Source organism: Dermacentor silvarum, chromosome 5 (assembly GCF_013339745.2).
Source record: "Dermacentor silvarum isolate Dsil-2018 chromosome 5, BIME_Dsil_1.4, whole genome shotgun sequence".
NCBI classification, from domain to species: Eukaryota; Metazoa; Arthropoda; class Arachnida; order Ixodida; family Ixodidae; genus Dermacentor; species Dermacentor silvarum.
Window position 1 is genome coordinate 108,014,785 of NC_051158.1, and position 20,216 is coordinate 108,035,000.

At 45.4% G+C, this 20,216-nt stretch overlaps 1 protein-coding gene across 1 annotated transcript in view; it reads left to right on the forward strand.

Moving 5' to 3' along the window:
• The window catches only part of LOC119454312 (uncharacterized), a 34,638-nt gene extending 14,749 nt beyond the window's left edge, over positions 1 to 19,889 (forward strand). The window contains exons 5-10 of the mRNA XM_037716277.2: positions 4,310 to 4,542; positions 11,830 to 12,019; positions 15,075 to 15,182; positions 18,081 to 18,299; positions 19,135 to 19,367; positions 19,675 to 19,889. Of these exons, the coding sequence (XP_037572205.2) occupies positions 4,310 to 4,542; positions 11,830 to 12,019; positions 15,075 to 15,182; positions 18,081 to 18,299; positions 19,135 to 19,367; positions 19,675 to 19,869 (1,178 nt within the window). The 3' untranslated portion in view covers positions 19,870 to 19,889. The remainder of the gene's footprint in view (positions 1 to 4,309; positions 4,543 to 11,829; positions 12,020 to 15,074; positions 15,183 to 18,080; positions 18,300 to 19,134; positions 19,368 to 19,674) is intronic.
• The last annotated feature ends 327 nt before the right edge of the window (positions 19,890 to 20,216 follow it).

The window sequence follows — 20,216 nt, forward strand, 5'->3', positions numbered from 1 at the left end:
GGCTGCCAAGGTGACAAAGTGAAACCAACGTTTTACTTTGTTCACAGCGTGTGACAGGGTGAATGACGTTTCTTTTATTTCATTTTGATTTAAGTTCCCAATATAGAACATCTTTGTAAAATTGTTCACGGTTGTTGGTTTTACTAATGGGCGCAAAATTATAAGTGCTACGACCATGGTCGACTTACATGCAGGTGCATTGGCGTCGGCACCAACAACCGTTATCGCTTATTCACCTGCCGTGGTTGCTTAGTGGCTATGGTGGCTGCTAAGCACGAGGTCGCAGGATCAAATCCCGGCTACGGTGGCCGCATTTCGATGGGGGCGTAATGCAAAAGCGCCCGTACTTATATTTAGATGCACGTTAAAGAAACCCCAGGTGTCTAATTTATTCCGGAGTCTCCCACTTCGGTGTGCCTCAAAATAAAATCGTGGTTTTGGCACTTAAGACTCAATAATTTAATGTTTTAACGTTTAGTCATTCTCCTTATTTTACTTCAGCGACGAATTTCGCACAACGCCGTAACATTCCTAACGCGCTGTTGTTCAAGAAAACATCACAAGATATCGCGGCCAACCGCACTGCTGCCACTGCCTATGTATCCCAGTCTGTGGGTATTACGTAAACAACAAAAGTAAACAATTCAGGCTTGTCGGTAAGCTTTTTACCGTGTATCGAGAGCAGGGCCATAGACGCAATGGACGGAAGTGGCCAAGCTACGTGGCACCGGCATCTATTAGCAGCTCAACGCCATAGGCACTAAGCTACCGTGGCTAGACATTATTTGTGCGCTCTGTGCTTAAACTCTGCGCCGCAAGATGTGGAGACGAGCGTTGTTACGGTTATACGCTCCTGCGGTATCCCCGCATTCCGCAAACGCTAATACGTTTGCGGACAACCTAAGAGTGTCTAGTAATATGAGCAGGCCGGTATACAGGGTATCTCAACTACCATCCACCAAGATTTTTAAAAATATGCAAATGCCACGTAGCTGGACAGAATCAAGTTATTGTTTTTTTGCCGTCGCTTGAATGCCTAATTATGTATTTAAGCGTTCCGCCAAATTACATAATTAATCCTAATTTCTTATTGAAATTCTCAAATATAATTCGATGAAAAGTGTCAGTGAGAAAATTGTAGAGCAACATCAAGAAAACAGGAAATCAAAGCCCCTTTCTTAAAGAAAGGTGGCTGGACGCGAAGGTTTCGCCCATGCAAGCTGAAAGTCTAAGTCTAAAGCCAACGACCGCGCAACGAACCCAAGAAATGATAAGTGACCCGACGCGATGCATATGCGATTTGATTTCTTGTTTAGGATTGTATTTTTTGAACGTTGAAGTTAAATGAAGACACATTTCGTTAAGTTGCATAGCCTTTATTTTAGATAATGTGGCCTTTGATTACAAGCACGCACTAACACTTTCACGGACTGTATGGCGTTGCCGATACACGGGGTCGGCCTTACGGGCACGATCATGCTCGTGCTTGCGTTCGCGTACGGCAGCCTCTTTTTCTGCCGTGCGCTGCACCCGCGGCCATCCCATGGTGACGGCCAGGAATGCATTGCGTGACGGTGGTAATGCAATGCAGATATATACAGTTCGTACGGGTAGCGTGGCGTTGCAGTTCCCATTGTTCTTATCGCTAGAACTGCCAATGTAAACTGTAGTGTTCTACGCTTATGTGCGCAGATGCGCAGATAACTCCATTGCGTAAGTTGGCTTTCCTGCAGTGCGTTTTCGGCGCTCATGGACGAATCAGTGAGACATAGAAAGCTTCGCTTTAAAGATTGGCTCAGGTTTAACTCTTGTAAACCTAGTTATCACGAGCAAAGGGTCTGTTTGGCTTGGTTTTGAAAAGACTATGCATGCATACTATATATAGTGTTTCATTAATGCACGCTTCCGCACTTGGTAAGCTTCTCTATAACGTGCTAATCTGGCCTCCCTTTGCTCTGGTGTTTCACCAGCCAACTTTGCCTTTGCTTGAGATTTCGCAGCCTGTAGTCTAGCTATATCTACTGGATGATTAGATTCAGCATGTCGCTTGCGCTGAAGCGCACGTTGGCTAATATACCAGGGAGAAGGTATATTCTTGCAGGCGCAAAGCCCAGCGAGCGAGTCGTCCCGTGGGTTCCTTGAGCGAGGATAGCCAGCAGAGAGCGTGGTTTTCCGTGATTACACAGAATGGGCGTCCGTACAATGTTATAGGGCTTCTAGTTATCTTATTGAGTTATCGATTTCCTGCACATATTTTTAAGGAACTTTTGTCCGAATTTTGGCTCCGCTTTTTCAAGGTCACCTCAATACGAGACATAAAAGGCATTCGCCTTAAAAGATGTGCGGTTTGTCTTTAGGAGTTTCAAGATGAATGCATGAGACTTTTTATTTTACCGTTGCAATGCTCCTCAATACACTTTGTGATGTAACGCGTTTTCGAGCTTTGTTTGCTTGATTTGTGATAAGCATGCAGCTTATGTTCGCTTGCGGCCCGGCTGTGTTTATGGCATCTTTGCTGTCCGCGCGATACGTAAAGCAATTGAGCTGAAATTATGAAGCGATGCTATAAAATAGAAGTGTCATTTGCAGTTCGGCAAACTGTAAATGATGTTTCAATCGTTATTAAGTATCGACGACTTGCGGGATCTGTATGCTGAGGTGAACTTTATCATGCTAGTCTGTACAATGTCATTTTATTGTTCGTGCTACATTATATGGAACCTCCAAATAAATTTTTGCCGTCGGCACCATTATGAGGCACCGCATATATTGAGGTATGTGTATGGTATATGTATACCAGGTTAACTGGCAGATCACCGGTGGACATTTATACTCAGAGAATTGGTGCGAAGGAAATTCGGAGCACAGTAGAAGACGGCAGGAAATTAGGTGGGGCGATCAAATTATGAAATTCGTAGCCGCAAGTGGGAATCCGCTGGTGCAAGGCACTGGTAATTTTAGATCGCTGGGAGAAGCCTTCGTCCTGCAGTAGACACAAAAATACGATTATAATGAAGATGATGATGATGAATTATGATTATCTATGCCATATATGCGGGTTGCATTGCTACACTATTCGATCACTAAAGTTGCATGTACCGGCTCGTATGTTTTGGACTACATTATTTCGCAGAATTTTGAGAATGGCGCCCACAAACAAATGTCATAAAACACAATATTCACTGCGCACGCATTTCATTCTAAATTTTTTCAGACTAATGAACATTACAAGTGAAAAGCAATGTCAATGCGGAAACCAGAAACTGATGTTTCTTTAGTGGCGCGGCTCTTTACGGGCCATATAGTGACACCTGTGTGGCCCTACACGGCGTGTTAAAGCTTTCAAGAGTGTCGGAAGACCGTCCGAGAAGTTCAAGAGCAACGCTAAACCCCAGTGACAACAATGGCGTCCTATGAATATCATATGGACATTCCCTATCAGAACACGGATATCCTTTTGATATGTCGAATGCGACCTGCGGTCGGCCCTCACACGATCGCTTGGCCGCACTTTCCTTGCCCTGCGGACATCCTTTGCATGTCCGCGAAGGACATTATGGAGATATGGTGCGTACATTTTACGGGTATATGCCAGAGCCTCTTGCAGAGTGTTTGCCATAATGTCGATTGCGGTCGCAGTATGTAGTGCGTGACACATGCAACGGCCAGAGCGCCCACGCATAAAAAAAAACAGATGCGTTTTGTGTACACGTTACGTGCGCACGCACGTGTGCGGAAGTGCGGCATCCTCCTTATTCCTCTAGGCCTTCCGCCAAGCGCCAGTAGCTTTTTATACTAATTGAGGTTCTCAAAGTAATTTGCTTCTGAAAATTGGCAAAGTACGTCGTACAGACGCGCTGCTGACATGATAAATTCGAATTGTGATTCGAACTTGCAAGAAAACATAATTCTCTTACAAGGAAACTCAAAGATAAAGCCTAAATTGGAGGTCAAGTGAAAAGTTTTTTGTAAAAAAAAACGTCCATGTGGGATAACCTTGGGACGTTCATGGTATGATATCCGAATATGGTCCACGTGCGATATTCATGGGACATTCGTAATAGGATTTTCGAAACTGGGCGTCCAGCGGATGTGGTATTTGTAGTCGAAAGAGGGTGCATGGACATTGGGACATGATTCGGATGTCTTATGTACGAAGATTTTTCACTGGAACCTTGCTATCACAGTCAGTTGATCAACCGCCGAGCAAAACTGCCATTTTTTTTAGTTCTCACTGCGTGTACAAGATAAACAGACCCAATTTCTCTTCTCAGCATCACAGGAATACCCTCATACCCATGAATTTCAGGCGCTGACAGACTGGTGCGCCACCTTCACGCGCACGGCGTCCCCATGGCCATCGCGACCAGCTCCAAGCCGGCCTCGTTTGGCCTGAAGATGATGCGACACCGCGATTTCTTGGCGCTCTTCCACCACGTGGTCTGCTCGGGCGGGGACCCGGAAGTGAAGCGGGGCAAGCCACATCCAGACATATTCCTCGTCGCCGCTTCCAGATTCGACAAAAAACCAACGTCGGAAAAGGTAACATAGACACAATATTGGACACAAATATTGGACACAAGTCTCCCGAGATCTATCTATATCACTTTCACCGAATAATTTCCGAAGGCATAGGTATATATCCCCTGACAGCTCCTAACATATTCGTTCGTGTAGGAAAACGTCGAGTTTGCTAAGTATCATCGCACAGACTATGAAGCACCCCGAAACACCACGAAGCAACGCTTCACGAATGCTGCGGTATAGTTTCTTGTGGTGAAAATGTTTGTCCAAATGCATGGCAAATTCCTACTATGGACGGCCATGGAAATATTCCGATTTCTGAAGCACCTTCGAGCACAGAAATGACTATAATGTGAAATCAGTGCTTCAGATGCCGCTGTAATGCCATAGTTCGCGGAGTCCGTTCTCATTTCTCTAATACGAGTACAGTGTCTTTCCGAAGCCCGTAACAACTATCCAAAGTATGAATTCTTTCTGAATCAAGGTCGCAATGTTTAGTAAATAATTTTAAATTTATGTCTTCCTTCGTCAAGAACCTTCCATGCAAGCAGTTGCAGCTAACTTCCCGATATCCCAAGGAATGTTTAGCAAAGCGGCAACCGTCGTGCGTGTGCTTTCGGCTTCAATGTCTTATCTTTATTTTACCGCCACCTTGTCATTAAGAAACTTAGTATTTTAACGCAGCAGCGTTATGGACTCAGACTGAAATATGAAAAGTGCGAAACATTAACAAAACGTAAAAGTGATGTAATTTTCTTGGTGCGGCTGTGCACAACCTTCGGGAACAGCTCGCGGAAGAGGCCGCGTTCTTACCTGAAAGCTCGCCTTCGTGCATAGCGTTCGCTGCCAGCGTTTCCCGGTAAACATTACAGTTACATAGGCTGCAGTTACCGGGAACCGTGTGAAGCAGTCAAGGATCCTTGAATGCGATCGAATTCCACTCTTCAAGGCGAAACTTAAGCGTCCTCCAAGCTTTTTTTTTTTTTTTTTTGTCCATTACATCAGCTTTTTCGGTCACTGTAGTATAAAAAGATCGCCGGCTCATCCTCGTTCGCTTTAACTCGCGCGTACAGCATACGGCATGCGGAAATGATTTTGTTGCCATTGCACATTATATGGCTCCTCCCGGCGACGGGAAAAATGCGCCTTGGGTGTCCATATAATAGCTATAGCAACAAAAGTTCGTGTCTTCCAGAAAGCATCGGCTCGATGCTTCAAATGCGAAAGAGAGGGGGAAAAGCAAAGCACGTACACGGCAACACTGATAAAGTTTGTGATGAAGTTTGAGAATGGCCTCGTCAACGTGAGTGGTACGGTTTCATCCTGGAAACATGGACAATGTCCGTTGTCTGCACACATCGGGATCGCCGACTCGTGTCTTCAGGGAAAACTTCGTAGTTGAGCTTGCTGAGGCGACGGAGGACTGTAGGGGCTGAAGTAGCGGCGCAGTAACTTTTCTGACAGGTGGCGCTGGCGAATTGGGGTCCATACCCACACTTGATGACAGGGTTGGTAGATAACCTGGCGATGGCGACCGTTATACCTCTGGGAGTCTATGCATTGCTGTTTCAGGATTCGCTCGCGTACAAGCTTGCGAGCTGCGTCTGCGACCTGGGTAAGTTCCTTGAGAAGAACTTGAGTTTGGCATAATTGGTGTTTACTGCATGACGTGTTGACCGCTAATCAAGAAGAAAGACAGAGAAAGAGAAACACAAAACCGTGTTTACCGCCCGTGTCGTCGTTTTGTGTTTCTATTTCTCTGTCTTTGTCCTTGATTTGCGCTCAACATGTCATGGGTAAATTCCTCCGCGTCAATGGTAGTGTCGGATTGTTGACGTCCAGCATAGAGGTTGCCTCAAGGCCGTGGAAGAAACGGAAAGGAGAGAACCCAGTAGTTTCTTGAACAGCAGTGTTGTATGAGAATGTAACGTAAGGCAACACATCGCCCCAGTTCTTCTGGTCGCTGTCCACATGCATGGAAAGCATGTCAGCGATTGTCTCATTTAACGGCTCCGTAAGAGCGTTGGTCTGAGGATGCTATGCAGTGGCTCTGCGATGAGCTGTTCCAGTGAGCGTCATGACGTCTTGTATCATGTGAGTTGTGAAAGCTGTACCACGATCTGTTACGACTACTGCTGGTGCACTATGCCGGAGGACGATGTTGTGGTTGAAGTGCGCGACGTCACTGGCAGCGGCTCGCTGAAAGCCTCCAGTTTCGCAATATCCCGTCAGGTAATCATTCGCAACCACAATCCATCGGTTGCCAGCAAAAGAAGTGGATCTGGACAGGCCACGTACTGCGCAGGATGCATAACCACTGGACCATTAGAGTTACAGAATGGATACCAAGAGAAGGGAAGCACGAGGACGGCAGAAAACTAGCTGGGGAATGAAGCTAGGAAATTTTCAGGCGCAAGTTGGAATCAGCAAGCGCAAGACAGGGATAATTGGAGATCGCAGGTAGAGGCCTTCGTCTCGTCAGTGGACATAAAAATTGGCTGATGATGATGAATTATGCAAAAAACATCGTTCTGGAGCGGTACGTCACTGCTGAAAGATCACCATTTTTCCTTTTTGATATTTGATCTTTTACTCACAGCGCCGACGTGGCATTACAGTGAGGCGGGGGAGGGAGGGGGGGGGGGGGCGTTATACATATAACACATAAAAACAGGTATATAGCAACAGAGGCAAGAAAATTAGAAAACCAGCATCGTCATCAACAAAATAACCGAAAAACATGACATACATCGACGCTGTACACAAGTGTGTTTTAAAACCCAAAAGTTTGTTATAAAGCAAAATAAAATATAACCGTAGTACACACGTAAACGCAGAGATACAGGTACTAGAGCACTGCACGGGCTCGGGCTTACCCGAAAGCCCAGGCCCGGCCCGGCCCGTGGCTCGGGCCGGGCCGGGTAGGTAGGGCAGTTTTTTCACGGGCTCGGGCCGGGTTCGGGCGCGGCATGTGCTTTGTGACCCGGGCCCGGGCCGGGCTCGGGTTTTTTTGACGCGGGCCCGGGCCGGGCTCGGACTTTCTGGTGGTGTGCATGTAACGTGCATCGAGTTATCCTCGCGCGTCTCGACTCTGAAAACCATGTTTTTTTCGGTCTCGGGCTGGGTGGTGGGCCGGGCCGAGCGGGTAACGTAGATTATTTCCGGGCCCGGACCGGGCCCGGGTCTCGCCATAGAACTTTTGGTCGGGCTCGGACGTGCAGCCCAACGTAAAAACGGGCCCGGGCCGTGCCCGGGCTGAAAAAATCGGCCCGTGCAGTGCTCTAACAGGTACACAACTTCAAAACAGGTATTTCACGCGGGAACACGTTGCGAAGATAAGCACAAACTGCGTACACTTCGAATCTCACGATGAAATCGCGTGACCTGGCTCAAGGCGGAATAGAATACTTCATTTGTTGCGATAGCCGTAATAGTAGACGGCAAACGATTACATCGACAAATGGTTTTCGGAAAAAGAGTTGCTGTATGCTGCCGTCCTGCATTTACATTCACGTACATACTTTTTGAGCATGGTCGAGGCGTGCGGATACGCAATATGGTTTGAGGATATATGTTTCGCGTGCAATTCCAATGTAGGAATAGTATAGAAAAGTTTGAGCCTTAGCTTGGTTCTGTGGTGGTCTAATGATTCTGTGGTGGTCTAATATCTAATGATAATAATAATGACTTTCTTAGCTGCTGTAGCACTGAAGTTAGGATGTATAAATGATTTCCTAAGTATGTATAGAGCCGCTAAAGACTGAACTTTCTCTAGTTTTTCTTTATCACTTATGGTTGGCGGATCCCATACCGTACCAGCATACTCCAGTACTGACCGTACATAAGTTTTGTAAACAAGCTCGCGGGAGCTTGCGGAAAGAAACGCGTATTTTGACCGAGACATCCTAAAGATTCGCAGGCCTTTCCAACTGTAGAATCTACCTGGCAACGCCACCAGAACGATGACGTGAAATACACACCTAAGTACTTATGTCACAATCTTCAGACGAGTATTATTAATTGTATGTGTGGGTACTAGCTTTGAAAGTTGAACAAACAGCGGAACAAATTGGTTACGTCCTCTTATATCGTATATTTTATTTTTAAGAGCTTGGACAACGTCAGCCGGGATACCCTGTATATTGCCATTTTTTAACAATGTACTCACAGGTGTACAATTTTCTGCAGCAGATTCATGTCTTACTCTATGCCGAATATTTACTCCACTATTTTCTTGCACACGGTCAGTCAACTCGGGATTCAAAAAGTAATGTGCCGCCTTTTTTTCCTGCTAGTGCAAAAAAAAAAAACTCCGAATCTTTATTATTTTTTCCTTGCTGTCTCTGTAAAACTCTGTGGTTATTTTTTCCACCCTTTACGTGCCATTTATCGTGTCGGTCTCTTTCCCTTTATTCGTTATTGCAACGTGTTGTATATTTGTACCTGCAGTTACTGTGTACATTGTGGCCCATATTGTTCACATTTTCCTCCTTTCCCTTTCTATAGTCTTGACGTACCGGCGCTTTGCGCACTCCTGCCTCCCATTTTGTTTATTCAGTTTTCTAAAAGTGTATATTCCAATACGTTATCTTGCTCTGCACTTCTCTAACTTCCGAAACAACGGCGACCATGTCACCCTGCACTGCCTTATTTGTGGCTTTTCCATGATACCAGTGCGAATCGGCTCAGCGATGTTTGTTCAACATTCAAGCCAAGCAAGTTCCCTAGCTTTTGGCACAGAAAGGAGTTTATGAAGGTTAGTGCTAGCATCATTGATGTTCTGCATCATAGTGCTAGCATCAGATTTAATGTAACCCCAAGTTCACCTACCTTTACTTATAGCCGTGTTTCACGCAGATTTCATCAACGCGCTCGAAGCATTTCAAAACCGGCCGCAAGGTTCATTCATTTTAATTATTGAGATGACGTGGGCATATCGTCCTTAAAAAAGCATCAAACTTGCTTCCCCTCTGTAGGTGTCGGCGGATTTCAATACTTTACCTTTTACACAAGTACCTCGCTTAATCGACCAATGTATATTCTCCCCGCAGCCTGAACATCTCATCGTACACGGAACACTTTTGAAGTGGGCCGCCCTCGCATACGCACTGTTACCTTTTCCACCTCGTTCTTTTGCCATTACGCAACAGCGTAGAACACCCTGCCCCATGAAATTGCCGCCAACACCTGCCCTTGTACGGTTATGGATAGTGCCACTGCGTACATTTCGCAATGTTTTGCATGTGATAACGTACTTATCTGCTGGTGCGTTTTAGTTTGCATTATTTGTGTTTATTTAGTTGTACTTATGTATTTAACACTTAGCTCATGCAGTTTTTTTTTCTTTTCTCATGGAATATGTGTTTGTGCGTTCAATTATGTATTATGCAAATCATTACGGTAATAAATCGAAGTTGCGCTTCCCATTTATTCACACCTTTTCTTCATCTGTTTCAGTACAACCTTGCTTCTTTTGTGTACCTCTGCACCAAAGTATTTATACTGCTCGACTATGAGTATTAGCATTCAATAGATAGCAGTTGATTACTCCCATCTTCGTTAAACATTTATTTACAATTTACATGTGCTTAATTTAGGGCCACCATATTTTGCCTCCTGGCTACCTGTATTCACAAGCCTCTGTAAATTGCTTGTATTGTTCATAAGTAAGAGTATGGAGTTCCCATAAATATCCCACTATTGAGAAAATTGATGCTCCACCTGTCGGAGTGAAACAGAACTGTTCTGATAAACGGCAGCTAGTTGGGCGACTCGGTACAAATGTATTGTAAGGCAGCAGCACAGCTGTTGTCTCGTCGCCTTTATTCGGCTGAGCCACGCGCTGAACGAAGACGACGTGCACCGTGATGATGATTATGTACAGGTGAAGAAGATGAAGGATGAATATTTTGCTCACACTAATTACCCCCTAGCGCGGAAGCGGGCAACCTGGCCGCTGGTTATTGCGGTGCGGTACGTCGTTGGAATGGCTTTAGGCGCGAAACGTGGACAATTTCTCTGCCACGGTAGCAGCCATCGGAAGGCGTGACAGCGGGAGTGACGCGGTAGTTCACTGGCGAAGTTTGCCCTACGACAGTGTAGGGCCCTATAAAACGCGACTGAAACTTTTCGCACAGACCAGGAACTCGAGTGGGTGTCGACAATAACACTTCATCGCCGGGGCTGAACAGAACGACGCGGTGAAATGCATCGTAGCGAGTCTTCCTATCCTGTTGACGCCTCGGTGTTGAGGCGGGCGCGATGGCGACACGCGGCAAGGCGAGATATGAACTGCTCACTCACTGACGCCGACGAGTTCACGGGGGCATCAAAAAAAGAGACGTCGAGGAGAGAGGTCGGTTGACGCCCGTAAACTAGAAAGAATGGTGAGTAACTGTAGTGTGCTGTGCAGCGGCGTTGTAGGCAAAAGTCACGAATGGCAGGATGGTATCCCAGTTAGTGTGGTCAGCGTTGACGTACATGGAGATCATGTCAAAGACAGTGTTCGATGGAAGCGCTCTGTGGGGCCATTAGTCTGAGGATGGTAGCTGGTAGTCGTCTTATGGATGGTGTTGCATGTGCGAAGGACGTCCTCGAGTAGCTTCGACAGAAACGCCTTGCCACGGTCATTCAAAAGGACGCGTGGCGGTTCATGTCGTAGAAAGATGGCTTCCAAGAAGAAAGTCGCAATCTCCTCTGCGTATCCTGAAGGTAGCGCAGCTGTTTTGGCCTACCTGGTCAAGTGGTCAACTGCAGTGACGACCCATCTCTTGCCGCTAGCTGATAATGGCAGCGGTCCGTAGAGGTCAATTCCGATGACTGCGAATGGAGCGTCAGGACAGGGAAGAGGTTGCAGCAGTCCAGCCGGAGGTGAAGTGGGCCGTTTGCGGTGCTGGCAGAGCGAGCAAGAAGCGACGTATTTCGCTACGCAGGTGGCAAGTCCAGGCCAGGAAAAACGACTGCGGATGCGTTCATAGTGTATTTACCTACAGCGCAAACAGAACAGACTGGACACTTAACTTGTCGTGTCGTCCTTCCTTTGTGTCCAGTAGGCTCTTGTTGTGCTGTAAGTAAACATAAAACACTTCTGGCAACTATTTGTTTTCATAAAATCCGCGTATCTCTCTAAACCGTATGGTTTCTGCAGTCTTTCCTATTTGAATTAGTAAATTTGTATTGTCTCATCTACATTTGAATCAAACAGTTCCTTCATTCTGCAGAATCCGCACTGTAAGAACCTAGAGTGTTTCACAGATTTAGAAGAACATGACACGTGGCATTTTAGAACACACCTTATACGTGCAGGTCCTTGTGTTCGAGGACTCCGTCATGGGCGTCACGGCTGCCCTAGCTGCCGGCATGCAGGTCGTCATGGTCCCCGACCCTCGCATGGATGAAGAGAGCAAGCGTCGCGCAACCACTTGCATAAATACGCTGATGGACTTCAAGCCCGAGATCTTCGGACTTCCACCATTTGGGGCTGGTCCCAGCGCAGGTTATTGATTCGCGATTTAATACGCGAATTACTTGCGCCAGTCCACATCAAGGGTAGTACTCCAAATAGACTAAGAGACATGCAAGCCTATTTGACCTCGGCACAGTGAATCATGTTATCTCTTTCATCTTTTCACTTTGAATTGACAGCTAAGGACACTTGTAGCAGGTTCTATTAGTTGGCACGTCCTACTTCTAAATGTCATTGATTAAACTGTTGATATCCCATGCACACGTTTTAGTGCATTCTCCGCTCTTTTCTGCATCCGAAACATTGGTCAAGTGATCGTTTTTTTTTACTGCACCTATTAAATACGTATACTCCGAATAGTGAATAACTACTGACGAAGAATATCCCGATAAGAAAGGGAGGAGAAAGAAACACTACTCATGTGCAGTGTCGTGTTTCTTTGTAGTCCCTTGTTCATTAGTTGTTCTCCGATAGTACAGAATACCGACTCACCCAGCATTCAATATTTCTATGAACACTTTCTTTCGGAAGCACAATAATAGGAAGTGGACGTGCAAAATCTCTAACGGGGGAAAGAAAAACTGGTATAGATTTCATACTTTGTGCCGACCCCAGAATAGTGCAGGATTTATAAGTGTTAGGTAACGGTAAAGGGTTTAAGATGGTTCTCAATAGGATGTGAGAAAAAGTAAAACTATTCAAAGGAAAACAAGCCAACCTAGACGCAGTCGAGGTTAAAGCTGATGAACTTAGGCTGGTGCTCGCAAACAAATACGCAGCTTTAGAACAGGAAGATAGAGATATAACATAGAGCTAATGAACGAAACCTCAACCTGACTGATGTCAGAAGCAGCAGTTGAAGTGGGAGGTACGGCACCAAGGCAGCAAGTAGGCAAGCTCTCTTGAGTAACAAAAGGTCTAATAAAGAAACGACAAAGCATGAAAGTGTCTAACTCAAGAGAACAAAAAAATAGCTGATCTATCAAAGCAGATAAACAAGACGAAAGCAATTGCAAATAAAAATTATAACGCCGAAAAAAATCTGGATGCAGTAATAAATGGACGCAGCACGAAATCATGGCAAAAAAACATGGAATTGCAAATAGCGAGAAGAATATAGTGAAAGATGAGCAGTACAAGGTGATCAGCAATTTTGAATGGCATAGGAAAACTAGCAGGTGACTTCTATACTGACCTCTGCAGTTCCCGGAGCAGCCACGCAGTATTGATTGGAAGTAGTAACAAACAAGATACAGACGCTCCCTGTTTAACAAGCGATGATATTAAAAGGCTTTGGAAGACACGTCTCACGGAAAGGGGTAGGGAAAGATAGAATAACAGTCGATTTAATCTAAAATGGAGGGGATAGAATTTTTGTTATTAGTTTGTGTTGACACGCGGCATAGCTATGAATAGCTTGCTACCCCTTATATGCAATGCCTCTTGACTTTAAATGTGCCAGATGGTTGGGAAAACGCTAATATTACAATAATCCATACGAAGGGAGACGTTAATGAATGGAAGAATTATAGGCACATGATGGAATAGGAGGCGGGTAGCTTGCTTTCTGGATTGTGTAAAATATACACCAAGGTAATTTCCAATAAAATCAGGGCAACAACTGACTTTGATTAACATCGTGAACATGAAAGGGGTATTCCTGCATGGAACACATCCATTTGATAAAAACAGTAACTAAGAAGTCTGCGAAGTACAACGAAATTCTCTAAATGGCTAGCATAGCTTATGAAAAGGCAGTTGATTCAATGAAGATACCAGCCGTTGTGGAGGCATTGCGTCATAAACGAGCAGAGGAAGCATGCGTGAATATCTCGGCAAATATCTACAATGACTCCATAGCTAGGTTAATCCTCCACAAGAAAAGTGGATAGAAAGAAAGGGGTCAGACAAGGAGACACAGTCTATCAAAGGTTAATCACGGGATGCGTGGAAGAAATAGTGAAGCTATTAAATTGGGAAGAGTTAGGAGTCAGGGTCAACCGCGAATATCTTAACAACCTTCGGTTTCAAGATGACATTGTCCTGTTCTGGAATACTGGGCATGAATTGCAAGAAATTATTGACGACCTTGACCAAGAAAGGGAAAGATTAGGGATACAGATGTATATGCGGAAAATGAACGTAATTTTTAATATACTGACAAGAGAACAAGAATTGGTGATTGGCAGTCAGCCTCTAGAATCTGTGCGTGAGTACATTCATCTAAGCCCATTACTCACAGGGAGGCGTAATCACGAAAAGCAATATTACAAACACCAAATCATGACCCGTAGCTTACCGCTGTTGTTGAAAGGAAAAGTGTACAATTATTGCATTTTACCAGTACCAGCATAAGGGGCAGAAACTTGGTGGTCGACGAAGAAGCTTGAGTACAAGTTAGCGACCCTGCAAGGAGGAATCGAAAGAACAATGTTCGGCGTAACGTTAGGATACAGGAAGGGAGCAGTGTGTTTGCGTGAGCAAACGTGGATAACCGTTATTCTAGTTGATATAAGATGTACAAATGAAGCTGGGCAAGTCATTGCAATGCGTAGGGAAATTAACCACTAGTCAATTAGAGTTACATAATGGGTGCGCAGTTGAAGAGGCGCAGTTGAAGGGAGCGCAGTTGAGGAGGCAAGAAATTTAGTTGGGGCGAACAAATAAGGAAATTAGCAGGCACACCTGGGAATCAGCTATCAGAAGACAGGAACAATTGAGGATTGCTGGGCGAGGCCTTGGTCCTGCACTGGACATAAAGATAGGCTCCGTGATGATGATCTTGAAGCAAGTATCCTAAGAAGAGTACTCATTTGTGCTGCTTCAGGACTTGGCAGTCGAAGAAAGTGCTCACAGATTCGTTTTTTTTTTTTCGTTCTTTACAAGCCACTTTCGTACTCATGATGATGATCTTGAAGCAAGTATCCTAAGAACAGTACTCATTGGTGCTGCTTCAGGATTTAGCGGTTTTGCTTTTTTTTTTCTTTGCAAGCCGCATTCGTACATGAGCCACTCATGCACCCCGAGCTTTATTATTAGTTATGAATGTAGTCTGCGTATTTCAATGAGTCCGTACCTAACACAGGTCCAAGCCATTCGGGGATCAAACGAGCTCAAACACGTCGCAAGGTCCCGGTGCCGTCCTTTAAGCCTGTGTCGCACGTGATTTTCGATTTGGACGGCCTGCTGTTAGGTGAGTGCTAAACCATGTGATTTAAGAAAACTTTCGCTTTATAGCTGTCTCATTGAAATACCGTTGCGTGAAGTTTCTTTCGTTGTGGCCGTAATGACGTCCGCAACACAAAATAAGCACATCACACTGGCAAGTGCGAAGAATAAAGGCAACCAAGGGACTCGAATTTTGGCAATCACAATCATAGGAAATAACAGAAAATACAGTGAGAACATTAGAATGCTTTCTCTGGTGCAATTGTTTGTCATTTTACATGGTTATTACAAAGGCGTTATTTATTCCACTGCGCTGGTACATCCAAATTACACTCGAGAAGCTGCAACCGCTATATCAAGGTTCGCCGCATGAAAGTGCTCAATTATACTAGATGTTCGACATGAAAGGTGCTTGTTACGTGAGAGATATAAGATTTCATTCCGCACATCATAAGAAATTCTGCTCTAAACTAAACGAGTTGGGTAGACTTGTCATTATCCTCTCCCGATGCACTGTGTTATACCGCGCAATGTTCATCTTTAGATGATCCTGAACGACTTTTTATCGAAGTCTAGAAATGTATTAGACGTCAAAATGCGCTATTTCAGAAATGCTTTCGAGCAAAAATTACTTGAATGTGTTATGCCAGAAACGGAGTTATAGGCAACCAATGATCGACTTTAATAGCCTTCGCGGCGCTCCCTTTCACTGCAAAGGGTATACGGCGGATCGGGGTGGTGCTCACAACGATCCGCCTTCCGAACGTCACCGTGATTCTCAGTTTTTGTGTGTTCACAGAGACGCCACTATTTCTGATTTTGGCGCCCATGATGTGCCAAACTCAGAGGCTATCCCAGAGTTTACGGCTGAGTGCACGACGTGTCATCCCTTTGCTACGCGCGGCTGTTCTCGCAGCGAGTCACACGAGTAGCACTTGCACATTTCATGTCGCCTTACGTCTACGACAGCCGCACAATTACTGAGGGTTGAACAAACTTATTATGTGCTCCTGCAAGTAAACGTCGGCAGTGAGCACATCGGCTAAGCTATGGATGCCGCATTCTGGACTCGGTTTGAAAAGATTCATAATGTAAGGAACGTCGACTGTGGTGTCAACGCAGTTGGAGGGTGTGTAAATTGGGAAACCTACGACCTGTTCGTCAGATTTTGGCGCTCGGGTCTCGAGTGACGTCACCCGCAGATACCGATCACAGCACGCTGGTGTCCTCAGTGAAGCCGCAGCAAGCTCAGGGAAGGGGCTTGTCGCGGCATCTACGCTATGCTGCAGATGCGCCTACATGCAACTGTAGTGGATAACAACTGCATGGAGGACAACTACAGAGCTGGAGTGCGTGCTCGCTCTCATGTGCTTCAGTGGGATATTTCAACGTGGTGCGGACCATTTTTTTCCTGCACTAGCTTGACCGACGAATAGTAGGACACACTACTGTGCCGAATATCGGTATTACTGAACAGTCTTGAAAAAGAAAGCACTGATTTTAGGACTGTTTCACGTCGAATTCTGAAGGAATATTTCATTAGCCGTGCGATTGCATGCGAATAGTGTATGTTGTATTTTCGTTTCCTTTTCTTGCTTGTAACTAATGTATGGAAGAATTTTCTATTTATCTTGTTTGTGAAATTTCTTTTATATATTCTTATGTGCCTGGAAAAATGTATTGTTTCACCACGTTACATAAACATGTAATTTCTGTTCGGAGAAGGCGTGTATTGTTAGTAAAAAAATTTGGTTATAGTGTATGTCTTCAAAAACGCATTTCATCATGCCCTTCGAATTGCTTTTCAAAATATATTTTATGTATCGATGTATTGTTGCGCGAAAAGAATTCAGAAAATGTCTGCTGCCAAATATTGTAGGGGCAGGGGCCTTTGTAAAGCCGCTTAAAATAGCGGCTTTTTTGCTCCTGTCCTAGCATTTGTACATTTAAATAGGAATGCTGAAATAAAGGAAAAGGAATGGAATGGAATGGCTGAAAATATTAAGCCCCGCTTGATCGGCGGCGAAGAGCTACGTTTTGGTTGCCGGCCTTCGGGCGAACGCCATCCGGCGGCTGGCCGCCGTTTTTTTTTTTTTTTCGCCGGAAAATTGCTCCATGTGCGGCCGCCCTTTTTTCGCCGGAAAATTGCTCTACGTGGGTCGGCCTTTATGGTTACAAGCCTGCCTGGAAAATCAGTAAGGTCATTTGTTCTATGAATGCTGTTCTATTTAGGTGAGCTCTTCCGAGCGACGGTAGCAGCCATACGTAGTAAGCAATTTTCGGCAGGGTTCACCTATGTGGCTTCGCTTTAAAAGAAAACGAAGGCACAATTAAGCACCCAGAAAACCTTGTGTATGCGACAGCATACTTTGATTGTGATGGTTGCGGCGTCTCGGCAGTTGCGCGCGCGTGCAGGACCAGCGTCCTTGCACAGCCTCATCTGTAAATGTGGCGTTCCTGTACAACGTATCTCTTACAGATACATGTGCCATCGTGAGCACAGTGGCGCGATCGCATACGCTCTATACATGTCGACTTTTCTGTTTTGTGCCTCGCAAATGGGTCAACTCCGCCTGTATTTCTCTAAAGAAATCAGTGACCGGTGGTTGGATAGAACCTCTGTCTTTCACTACAGGCGTACTGTAAAAAGTAGCAGGCGTAAGGCATATCAAGTAACTTAAAGAAACACGCGTGTTGTGGTGCCTACATCGCTATACGCGTACCACTGCTACATGTGCTTTCGTCTTGGTCTGCACTATCTGCCCGCATGTCATGTATTATGGGATACGAAGTTACTGCTACATTTGGAGCCTTATTGAACCAGCGTACATTTCCGCAGTTTTGTTGAGTATACTACGACCATGCCGTGCTTCTGTTAACCCTGCACTACTTGTTTCACGTGTTCTCTCTTTCTCCGTCAAAGACACCGAAAAGCTCTACATGGGCGCCGCGGAGACAGTGGTCTCCCAATATGGCAAGAAGTTGACGTGGGAGCTGAAGCGGCGAGTGTTGAGCACGCCAGACGCCGACGTGGCGCGCAGGATTGTCGAATACCTCGGTCTGCCGCTCACTCCAGAGGGCTTTGTGGAAGCGATGGAACGAATATACCAGGAAGTTCTCCCCAGCGCCGAACTGATGCCAGGTGAGCTCGTACCTCTCGGCACCACTTCGCTGAAGTCGCGAGAACCACATACAAGCCTAATATTCTGACAACTACAGGGAAAACAGAGGTATTCTTCATTTTCCTTGCATCTCATTTTTTAAGGCATAAAATAGTGCCCTAAAGAATTTTCGAGTGTCGTCGACATTAGTTGTGTATGTGCTCTTGCGTTTAGCACTGATGCAAATAAGAAAAAGTTCGATGTTTCGAAGGTTATGAAGAAGAAACCCCTGCCTCTGCCGACTATTCCATAAATTGATGACTGGGAACAGCAGTCGCAAGCATGGTACTCCTCAATTCGTTGAGCGACTCCAGCGATAAGACAATGCTGACTAACAACCGACCTATCTCGCAGCCAGTGACTCCAGCATATATAAAAAAACTGGGAAATAGATAATTTATGAAGCATGGTGTATGATATATGATATGATATATCCACAAAGAGAGAAAAGATTGGTCGTTTTTTTTTCCTTTTGTGATAGTGTCATATTGGGAAATACAGGTGTATTCCTGTTATTGTGCATCGTCAAAACGTGTTTTTCTGACAGGTTCACGGTCTCGTTACTATCTGTGCAATAAAGCGCGCCGAAACATGGTGAAACTTGTGCATGCATGCCTACATTTTGGCATATTTTATTTTTCCGTAAACCACTGGCTACAAACACGTCGAATGACGTCAACCTTATGTTTCCCACGCTGTCTTCGTTCTTTTCCTATTGAGGTCGTCTCTTTGGAACAAGTTTGGTAGCGCTCTTTAATTATCTTTATACACTTGACGGCCTTCAAACGAAGTTCTGTCCAACATCTGTGCATGCAGGCGCTGACCGTATCGTGCGCCACCTACACGTTCACGGCATCCCCATGGCCGTCGCGACCTTCTCCAAGCGTGCTTCGTTCGACCTCAAGATGACGCGGCATCAAGATCTCCTGGCACTCTTTCACCACGTGGTCTGTTCGAGCGAAGATCCGGAAGTAAATCGCAGCAAGCCACATCCAGACATCTTCCTCATTGCCGCATCCAGGTTCGATGAGAAGATACTTTCCGAAAAGGTGGCGTGTACTTAAATTTTGACACTAATATCTTATAGTATTTTTTTCGCGCTGTGCCATACCATGTGTTTGCAGCAAGCACTGTTTGTTTGCAACTTACGTAGGTGCTTCATTTTTAAATATTTCACTACGAGGCGTCTCTTTCGATACATGTTTCACAGACATCTCGTCCCGTACGCACAGTGTAAACTGCTAGTAAGACTGCTGACTACTGGCTAAACAGGCTCAGTACAAATATATTCTAACATTTGCTTTGAAAATCCTGACAAAAGAAAAAAAAGTAATACGTCACACCTCTTGACGACAGGTCCTGGTGTTCGAAAACTCTCCCATGGGTGTCACAGCAGCCCGAGCCGCCGGCATGCAAGTGGTCATGGTTTCGGACACTCGCGTCGACGAAGAGAACCGGCGTCAGGCCACCATGTGCATCACCTCGCTGCTGGAATTCAAGCCGGAGCTCTTTGGGCTCCCGTCTTTTCAAACTTCCCCACCGAAGAGCTGAAGCACTGACATAAAGATTCGCAGTCGAGGAAATCACTTTTAGCCTATGTGGTGTAATAGTTGTGTCTATAGTCAGCGCACGTTGTGTAAAACACACCCCTCTGACATGCTTTTGAGGTTCGGCGATCTATTCTCAACCACGCAACTTACTAAACGCCCGGACATGGTAAATGCGACCTGGTAAACAATTTTGCCAATAATTCAAACAGCGACGTAGCAGACACTGCTGCAGTCGCCATGAAAGAATCCGCAGTAATCGGCAGTAATCATAAACAACGAATTTAGTTACAGCATAGCCCATGCCTTGGGCATGGCTGCCACCAGTACTTGTGCAATGTGGTAGCCGTG